Source organism: Rhinoraja longicauda, chromosome 1 (assembly GCF_053455715.1).
Source record: "Rhinoraja longicauda isolate Sanriku21f chromosome 1, sRhiLon1.1, whole genome shotgun sequence".
In the NCBI taxonomy this organism is placed as follows: Eukaryota; Metazoa; Chordata; class Chondrichthyes; order Rajiformes; family Arhynchobatidae; genus Rhinoraja; species Rhinoraja longicauda.
Window position 1 is genome coordinate 127955159 of NC_135953.1, and position 10294 is coordinate 127965452.

Here is a 10294-nt window from a genome sequence, read left to right on the forward strand (position 1 = left end):
TACAGCCGGAAACAGGCCTTTTCGGCCCACCAAGTCCGTGCCGCCCAGCGATCCCCGTACATTAACACTATCCTACACCCACTAGGGACAATTTTTACATTTTACCCAGCCAATTAACCTACATACCTGTACGTCTTTGGAGTGTGGGAGGAAACCGAAGAACCGAAGATCTCGGAGAAAACCCACGCAGGTCACGGGGAGAACGTACAAACTCCTTACAGTGCAGCACCCGTAGTCAGGATCGAACCTGAGTCTCTGGCGCTGCATTCGCTGTAAAGCAGCAACTCTACCGCTGTGCTACCGCTGATGAAAAGCAATTACAAGGCTCTGGAGAAAGAACAGCGGAATTAGATAAATTGCCTGTTCTTGCAGACACTTAACTCAGGCATGGTGGTCTAAATATATTGTTTAGTGGTAAATTAGTTAAAGATTCCATAATTTATTCACAGCACATTGATAATAAAGGAGGTGTAAATAAAATTACACGTACAGTGGAAATAATTTGTAAATTCATGCTCACTGATATTTCATGATGATAAGGTTATATAAAAAATAAAAGAGCAAAACTAAACTGATTAGTTAAATCTGTTAGATTTACAGGTTATATGTATTTCCTATAGGATTATGATGTTTTGAAATCACATAGCCTTCAAATGAAAATGTGAGAAATTATGTACATTTCAGCATGGTACCATGTCTATGCATAAGTCTAAGATAGTCATGTAAAGCAGCTCAGGGAACATACAAATAATCTGGTGTGAACAAATGTGTGACTTAAGGGCAGGAGGTTGTAATGTAAGAATGAGCAGGTACAGCAGTGGAGATACCATGTTCTCCAATTCTCCTGCATGTTCAGCCATGATCATATTGAATGGCAGTGCAGGCTCGAAGGGCCGAATGGCCTACTCCTGCACCTATTTTCTATGTTTCTATGTCTATGTTTCCCCTCAATCCACCTGGACTAGTTTCCTGCATCTCTGACTCCCCACCTACCCAGCAAGGTCAGATTCCTACTCTGCCTCCTAGCTAACCTGGACTATTATGCTCTTCCACCCTCACCTACTGGGTGCCACCACCCACCTTCAAACAATGCTGGACTCCACTGCCTGGACCAACATGCAGGAAATTAAAGCACATGTTACATACCTAGACCAAAATGCTATTAGTTCCATTTTGGCCTCATCAACAGCCAGGTCCAGGAGCGAAGACCTACTGGTACTCCTCTCTGGGGAATACAATCCCAGCCTATCCAGTCTCTTCCTGTAACTTCAAGGCACCATTTTGTAGAATCTCCTCTACACTGACCAGTTAATTTACAACCTACTTGCAATGTGTTAATGGATGCTGTACCAAAGATCCTGCACCTAAAAATTGAACAAAATACCTTTATTTAGTTCTCTTTATCCTGTGGTTTCATAGGATTCCCTTTGCTTGTTATAAAATATTGAGTTAGATATCTCACTGGATCTTGGTTTTGTCATTAACTAACATGCAAATTTTATTTTTAGACAAAAAATGGATAACACATAAAAACATTTGCAATAGATTTATAATTATGCTAACTCTTTGAAAGAAGCCCATTATAAATCATTTGCAGTCCATATTCTGAACAGTTTTGTTATTGCATAGTGCACCATTCATCATTAATTATAGGGGGTGAGAACCAAGCTGTGAAGACCTATTACTGATAAAGGGTCTGAAGAAGGGTCTCAACCCAAAACATCACCCATTATTTCTATCCAGAGATGTTGCCTGTCCCGCTGAGTTACTCCAGCATTTTGAGCCTATCTTCACTGATAAATAGGACCTGCTTAAAACTGATTAAGAGCTTGTGCATCACAACAGCTCTTCCTCAGGACCCCACAATCGTTCACAACTCCATCTTGCCCCAACCCAATTGCAATTCCATCCTTAACCTGTTCTCCCTGGTTGCAAAGATAATTTCTCCCTCTCACCAAATGATGCCAAACTCTCCCCTCCCAGGCTCACAACCCATCCTCACTCCTTGCAATGTATGAACAAGATCTGTAACCCACCTGTTTTTCTTCATGCATTCAGCAAGAGTGGAGAATGAGTAAGGTCTTTGATACAGTTACTTCTGTATGGCATGTCCTACAGCAAATGTCCTTTAGACCTTTTACAACAGAATTTGACAGCGGTTGACCCTCAAACAACTTGTACGTTGATCTGCTATGCATCTACAATTTAAAATGCCTTTTTAGGTGCGTAAAATTAAATTATTTAAAATGTTAGGAAAATATTTAAAACATTGAAAATCTGTATGCATTCATCCTTTTTCAGGTTACTGTATTCAGTTCTTCCCCATTCCGTGGCCAATGAGCTGAGACACAAGCGGCCTGTTCCTGCTAAACGTTACGACAATGTAACCATCCTTTTCAGTGGGATTGTTGGATTCAACTCCTTTTGCAGTAAACATGCCTCGACTGAAGGAGCTATGAAAATTGTAAATCTCCTCAATGATCTTTACACAGAATTTGACATCCTCACTGATTCACGCAAAAATCCTTATGTGTTTAAGGTGAGTTTGCCCTGTTCTCATTTGGCTCAATTTAGAAGTAAATTTTATCATCTGGGAATTTGATATTGGTTGGTACTAAATGTACATTCGTGTAGTAGCTGTGCTTTACACTCCTATTCTAAAATCAATATATTTACCAAACCTAAATTTTGGAAGTTGATTTCGATGTGGAACCTTTTATATGTTTCCTGTATGTAGCAACATTGAACAAGGCTGGATTTTCAAACTTAGATTTCTGCATGCTATGGACTATCACCTGTCTCCGATATGTTCAATAGAAATAGTGCAGACAGAATTAGCTATAAAAGTTGTCAACTAATTTATTCTGCAATCTTTGGTTGTTAAATCACAGATGGAAGGTTACCAGTGAATCTGTCACCTAAACACTTTGAGCAATAATATTCCAGTTTTTATACACACATTGCAGAAGAAGAATAATAATAACACTTCTCCTAAATTCATTGAGCGACATAGAGAATAATCTGTTTCTTCATGCTCACCTGTGACAGGTGACACTCATGTCAATAGACAATAGACAATAGGTGCAGGAGTAGGCCATTCGGCCCTTTGAGCCAGCACCGCCATTCAATGTGATCATGGCTGATCATTCTCAATCAGTACCCCGTTCCTGCTTTCTCCCCATACCCCCTGACTCCGATATCCTTAAGAGCTCTATCTAGCTCTCTCTTGAATGTATTCAGAGAATTGGCCTCCACTGCCCTCTGAGGAAGAGAATGTCATGGCCATTTAGTAATGGAAAATTTTTCATTAAAGAATTTACAAACCACTACCCAAAAAATTTAAAAAGGGAATAAAATTTACTCTCACAGAACTTGTGTTGAATAAAAAAATAAACACAATATTTTTTCAACTGGCATGGCTTGACGCATACACAGGTGATGTGGCTTTGTGTAAAAAAATATCATGATACAGAATTATTCTAGGAATTCAAACTTGTCCTATCACCCCACTCCCCCACCCACATTATCCTGATACATTACCTTGTCCCACCTGGTTCTGTCTGCCCATCACCTGGTTATGTTTGCCGATCACACACACACCTATCCACCTGGGTTTCTTCTCCCCTGGTCAACCTTTCCTATATCTCCCCCCACCCTGGTTCTGTCTGCCCATCATCCCTCCCTTATGTAGTTCTACTTATGGCCTTCCAGCCTCTGTTTTTGCCTTCCCACTCTATCCCCTATCCTGACTCTCATCCCCTATCCTGACTCAGATTGACTTACTGAGTTCCTCCTGCACTCTGTGTCTTTTTTTTTGGTAAGCCAGCACTGCAGTTCCTTGTTTCTCCAAGTTCCTCCAGCAGTTTGTTTTTTGGTTCCAGACCAAGCATTTGCTCACTTGTCCTAATATTTTCCATGTGACAGATTATATCAGATTGCACTTTTGTGTTTTATTTTGTTAAAGATAATTTCAAATTATTGTCCAGTTAGTCCCTGGTTATGTTTGGCAGCTCTGAACGTTCAACATTCAAATTGGTACAAGGCTCTGACAAAAGTGCACAACAAATGTTTTGTTATATAAGAAAATAACTGCAGATGCTGGTACAAATCAATTTATTCACAAAATGCTGGAGTAACTCAGCAGGTCAGGCAGCATCTCGGGAGAGAAGGAATGGGTGACGTTTCGGGTCGAGACCCTTCTTCAGACTGATGTCAGGGGGGGCGGGACAAAGGAAGGATATAGGTGGAGACAGGAAGATAGAGGGAGATCTGGGAAGGAGGAGGGGAAGGGAGGGACAGAGGAACTATCTAAAGTTGGAGAAGTCGATGTTCATACCACTGGGCTGCAAATGCCCAGGCGAAATATGAGGTGCTCTTCCTCCAATTTCCAGTGGGCCTCACTATGGCACTGGAGGAGGCCCATGACAGAAAGGTCACACTGGGAATGGGAGGGGGAGTTGAAGTGCTCGGCCACCGGGAGATCAGTTTGGTCAATGCGGACCGAGCGCAGGTGTTCAGCGAAGCGATCGCCGAGCCTGCGCTTGGTTTCGCCGATGTAAATAAGTTGACATCTAGAGCAGCGGATGCAATAGATGAGGTTGGAGGAGGTGCAGGTGAACCTTTGTCTCACCTGGAAAGACTGTTTGGGTCCTTGGATGGAGTTGAAGGGGGAGGTAAAGGGACAGGTGTTGCATCTGATAGGTGTCTTCCATGGAGACCAACAGCAGTTTAGTAACATTCCCCATGCCAAGTGGTCCCAGGCATGCAATCCAAACCCAATGTTAACACGGGTACCAAACCTGTAAATTACACACAAACAAGGTTATTTTTTATTATTTTATTGTAGCCCAAGTAGTAACTCATTTAGACAATAGGTGAAGGAGTAGGCTATTCGGCATTTCGAGCCAGCACCGCCATTCAATGTGATCATGGCTGATCATTATCAATCAGTACCCCGTTCCTGCCTTCTCCCCATACCCCCTGACTCGGCTATCCTTAAGAGCTCTATCTCGCTCTCGCTTGAATGCATAACAAGAGAGTCTAACTTTTCTAAAACTTAGATTTCTAAGTTTTTAAATCTTTCATCAATCTTTCTGATCTAAAAGTTCTTCACATTTGTTTGGTTTTTTGAATATTCTTCATTGTAATAGTTATTAAATGTCCCTGGATGTCAGAGGTCTTAAAAATCTATCAAGCCATAACTTTGACAGAAGAGAAGGTTCTCTTCCTGGTTTTGCCCCACTTTCTGGGGGTATTTTGGGATTGTGACTTCTGCATCATGTTACCCCTAGTCTCATCATTGTTCAAAATCCTGCCACCTACTTTGTGGGAGTGGACAGCCAGCAGAATTGGCATTCTGCGTACAGGCCAGGAGAGTCCAGGAAAGCAGGGACTGCAGACTACAGTTCCAGATACTGGGCACCTATCCAGCATGCTCTGGCCCATTGTGTGTTGAAGGGTTCTTTGAGGCCAAGACTTGAAGAAGAATATAGCAAAGGCTGATCAAACAGTTTTTAATTAATGTAGCAATTGAAAGTATTGTATGATTTGGTATATCTGCAAATTTTAGATTGCTATTATTGTATTAGCATCTTTGAATGAATGAATGAATACTTTATTGTCACATGTGACAAGTCAAAGTGAAATTCTTTGCTTGCATACCCAAGGTATACAAATTGTCACCACATAAGGGCGCTTACAAAGTTACAAAGTATCCCGCGCCAGATCCCCCTTCGATCTACCCCCCTTCCCCCACACCCTCCCTCCCTCATAATACCCCTCCCCCCCCCACGCTGGGTCCTCCATTGTTCTACCCCCCCTCCCCCACACCCTCCCTCCCTCACAATACCCCCTCCCCCACGCTGGATCCTCCATTGTTCTACCCCCCCCTCCCCCACACCTTCCCTTCCTCACAATACCCCCCCCCCCCCACGCTGGATCCTCCATTGTTGTACTCCCCCACACCCTCCCTCCCTCACAATACCCCCCCCCCCCCCCAACGCTGGGTCGTCCATTGTTCCTTCCTTCAGCAGCTGTGTCCTCACTCCCACGTGAGCCTAAATTTTGCCCTTCTTGTTGCAGGTGGAGACAGTTGGCGATAAGTACATGACTGTGAGCGGTCTGCCAGAGCCATGCGTCCATCATGCTCGTTCCATATGCCACCTGGCATTAGACATGATGGAAATCGCAGGACAGGTGCAGATAGAAGGAGAACCTGTGCAGGTTAGCCAATGAAAAAGCCGAATATGTAACCGTTGTGCATTTTCACTATCTGTGCGGTACATCTAAAATCCTTTCAAATGCTGATCAACAACTCTTCATCAAAAAATATTCCATTGCCAAAAAAAAAATCCATGAAAAACTAACCAAAGACATTCAAGATGGTTGTAAATTGAAAGCATTTAAAGTTGTGAAGAAATAAACTGTGATCTTGTGGCACAGTGAAGGACAATTGTCCACAGAATACATCCCGTCTCTCTGCACAGCGTCCCGATAGTCCTAGTTCCCTGCTCCACCCTACAAGCCCTGCCTGTGTACTTTGAAGAGCCTCTTATGACACAAAATGCTGGAGTAACTCAGCGGGTCAGGCAACATCTCAGGAGAGAAGGAATGGGTGATGTTTCGGGTCGAGACCCTTCTTCAGTCTGAAGAAGCGTCTTGACCTGAAACGTCACCCATTCCTTCTCTCCTGAGATGTTGCCTGACCCGCTGAGTTACTCCAGCATTTTGTGTCTACCTTCGATTTGAACCAGCATCTGCAGTTATTTTCCTACTCTCTTATTATGAAATGATTGTCACTGCTTCTAGCACTCTTGTAGCCAGTAAGTTCCAGTTCATTCGTTTTTATTAGGTAGAAAAAGATCTTCCACGTGGCCCTCCTGAATTTCTTCTTGTATCTTTAAATATGTGTCCCCTACATCGCTGTACAAACAGCTAATGGGAACAACATTTTTCTTTGTTTTATCTTATCTAAACCAATTGTGATCTTGTTTATCTTTTTCAAATCAGCACCCCTTGTTCCAGGGAATAAATTAAAGGTGTCTTCAACCTAACCGTACAGCTCTTCTTCTTTCTTCTTAAGCCCTTGACTCCTCTAGGGAGCATAGGCCATTGACAAATGTCCTCCACCTCACTTGGTTGTTGGCGGTTCTTTCGAGATCTGCCCAGTTGAGCCCATTCCCAGACATTTCTGCCTGGACACCTCTTCTCCAGCTGTTCCCGGGGCGACCTCTTTTCTTTTTTCCTTGAGGGTTCCATTTCAGGGCTTGCTGGGTGATGTTTGTGGCAGGTTTTCTGAGGGTATGACCAATCCAACTCCATTTTCTCTTTCGAATTTGTAAGTCAATGGGATCCTGGCTTGTTGTTTTCCACAGGTCCACATTGTTTACTTTGTCTCTCCTCCAGATGTTTAGTCTCTCATCTTCCTTTCCGGAGTAGATAATGGACTGCCCACTGGCCAATTTGATCTCCCCTGACTGTTTCCATCTTGTTTCTGCCAAGCCCAGGACTGAGAGATTGTAGCGCACCATTTCGTTGGCAACAGTGGCAGCCTTGCCAGCCTGGAACATGGTTCGGATGTTCCATGCCCCCACAAGGATGGATTTCTTTGGCGTCAGAAGGTGTGTCAGCTTCCCAGCACCCTTGTGGGTTTGGCTGGGAAGTGTCATGTTCCCCGTCGCTGGGTCACCTTCTTCAACCAAGTGTGTAATTTGGTTTTCATTCGTCAATGTTTCTGTTACTCACACTTTTTTCCAGGGTGGGGTAGTTAACCCCACGCCCAACCCCCAACTTGGTGGACCAGGGACTGCTTCATCTGCCTCCTCACCCCATGACCTGTCCGGTTTGGTTGAACCTGCCAGGGATATAAAACCCCATCCGGCATAGCTCACAGGATCACTGGAGTACTCAAGCCTCTCCACCATGTCAAGGCTGCAGTCCAGGAGAAGCTAAATCCCCTTATTCCTGGAACCATTCTGACAACCCTCCTCTCTATCCTTCAACTCTTCACCGACATGTCCTGTGTAGAATGTGGTGGCTAAAGTTAGATACAGATCTTTCACCTGTTATGGTAAGGTTCTGTAGAAGAGAACTGTTTGTAACCCTTAACAGTTCACCAATTGGAAGGGTGGGTGCTGTTTGTCCTGGCAGAAGATGCTTGCAGAGGTGGGTTGCCCCATAGGACCTAACCACAACGCTAATCCCAACAAATTTAACCTAAGCCTATCTCGGGCTAATAATATATTTTTTAAATATGTTACTGCAGACAAGGTTTTAAGTGCTATTGACGTTTTTATAAAAGATACTGCTTGGATATAGAAAAAAACATAGAAACATACAAAATAGGTGCAGGAGTAGGCCATTCGGCCCTTTGAGCCAACACCATCATTCAATATGATCATGGCTGATCATCCAAAATCAGTACCCCGTTCCTGCTTTTTCCCCATATCTCTTTTGATTCCATTAACCCTAAGAGCTAAATCTAACTCTATTGAAACTATCCAGTGAATTGGCCTCCACTGCCTTCTGTGGCAGAGAATTCCACAGATTCACAACTCTCAGGGTGAAATTGTTTTTCCTCATCTCAGTCCTAAATGGCCTACCCCTTATTCTTAAACTGTGACCCCTGGTTCTGATATGGCCCGGGTGGCATTTTTAGATTTTTTTTAGATTTAGAGATACAGCGTGGAAACAGGCCCTTCGGCCCACCGAGTCCGCGCCGCCCAGCGATCCCCGCACATTAACACTATCCTACACACACTAGGGACAATTTTTACATTTGCCCAGTCAATTAACCTACATACCTGTACGTCTTTGGAGTGTGGGAGGAAACCGAAGATCTCGGAGAAAACTCACGCAGGTCATGGGGAGAACGTACAAACTCCGTACAGACGGCGCCCGTAGTCAGGATCGAACCTGAGTCTCCGGCGCTGCATTCGCTGTAAGGCAGCAACTCTACCGCTGCGCCACCGTGCATGTTTGTAGATAAGATTTGCAAAGTAAACATCATTGTGTTAATTGGAATATATTCTCCTTGGGTTCAATGTGGCATAACTCCAGCCCCATAACAGCTGGCGAATCCATCCTTGCTGGTCTCCTGGAACACAAAGTGCTGGAGGAATTCAGCAGGTTAGGCAGCATCGGTGGAGGAAAATGGACAGACAACAAGGAACAAACAAACAAACGAGAGTTTTAGTATATAGACAGACACAAAGATTTGGAGGAACTCAGTGGGTCAGACAGCATGCCTGGAGAAAAGGAATAGGTGACGTTTCGGGTCGAGAGACCTTCTTCAGACTATATCTTCTTTCACTTCAGATCACTATTGGCATTCATACTGGGGAAGTTGTCACTGGTGTAATAGGCCAGAGGATGCCTCGCTATTGTTTGTTTGGAAATACTGTGAATCTAACAAGCAGGACAGAAACCACTGGAGAAAAAGGGAAAATCAATGTCTCTGATTATACATACAGGTGAGTGGCGTTTTAATTCATTGTGAATGGTGTTGTTACAAGCATGTGACAAGGGAGGGGAGCACATCATGTTTATATCTTGCACATTTACCTTTTCTGAATTGATATTGTTTCAATCTGCACTTAAAATGAGAAAAATGATCCTAATTTAATTAGCCTCATCTTTTATAATTAGATGCCTGATGAATGCTGAGAACTCGGACGAACAGTTCCAACTGGAGTACAGAGATTTGGTTAGCATGAAGGGCAAGAAAGATCCGATGAAAGTTTGGTTCCTCTCCAGAAAAAGCAAGGAGACCGAAATATGACTCATCAAAGAACAATTTATTATTTTGAACATAAACAGTGGAAAAAATCATTAATTTGATAAATAGTGCTCACGACGGAAAAATCAAACATTTCCTAATTTAATGGCATTTTTCTACGAACTTTGTCAAGTAGCAAGAAAGTTGTTTAATCAGAAGATTGTTTCTAATTTCTCTTCATTCAATAAACAGATGCCAACGAGCACATTTGGTTTATCTTGCATATGAAATTTGCACATTGTGCCAAGTCCGACAACATTTGTGTAAAATAAGGATGCCTTGAGCATCGCCAATTCAGCATCCTGGATTTTTCCCCATTTAGAAAATAGTTTACGCCTTTATTCCTACTACCAAAATTCACGACTCCACAATTTGCTAAGGTAGCATTCAAAGAAATGCTGTGATTTATTTAAGGAAGAAAGAGGGCTGGTGGTGTGAAGTCCATCCTGAACTCTCAGGAATTCTTTGATGCTCACTAATCTGCAAGTCCCCTGGCAGCGGTAGAGTTGCTGCTTTACA

The 10294-nt window shown here is 43.2% G+C and overlaps 1 protein-coding gene across 4 annotated transcripts in view; it reads left to right on the forward strand.

The window, feature by feature from the left end:
• The window catches only part of gucy1b1 (guanylate cyclase 1 soluble subunit beta 1), a 40358-nt gene extending 30380 nt beyond the window's left edge, over positions 1 to 9978 (forward strand). For all 4 annotated transcript variants that reach the window (XM_078412531.1, XM_078412551.1, XM_078412542.1 and 1 more), the window contains exons 10-13: positions 2302 to 2539; positions 6082 to 6222; positions 9316 to 9470; positions 9646 to 9978. In XM_078412531.1, coding sequence (XP_078268657.1) covers positions 2302 to 2539; positions 6082 to 6222; positions 9316 to 9470; positions 9646 to 9778 — 667 coding nt within the window. In that variant the 3' untranslated portion in view covers positions 9779 to 9978. The remainder of the gene's footprint in view (positions 1 to 2301; positions 2540 to 6081; positions 6223 to 9315; positions 9471 to 9645) is intronic.
• Positions 9979 to 10294: the final 316 nt, after the last annotated feature.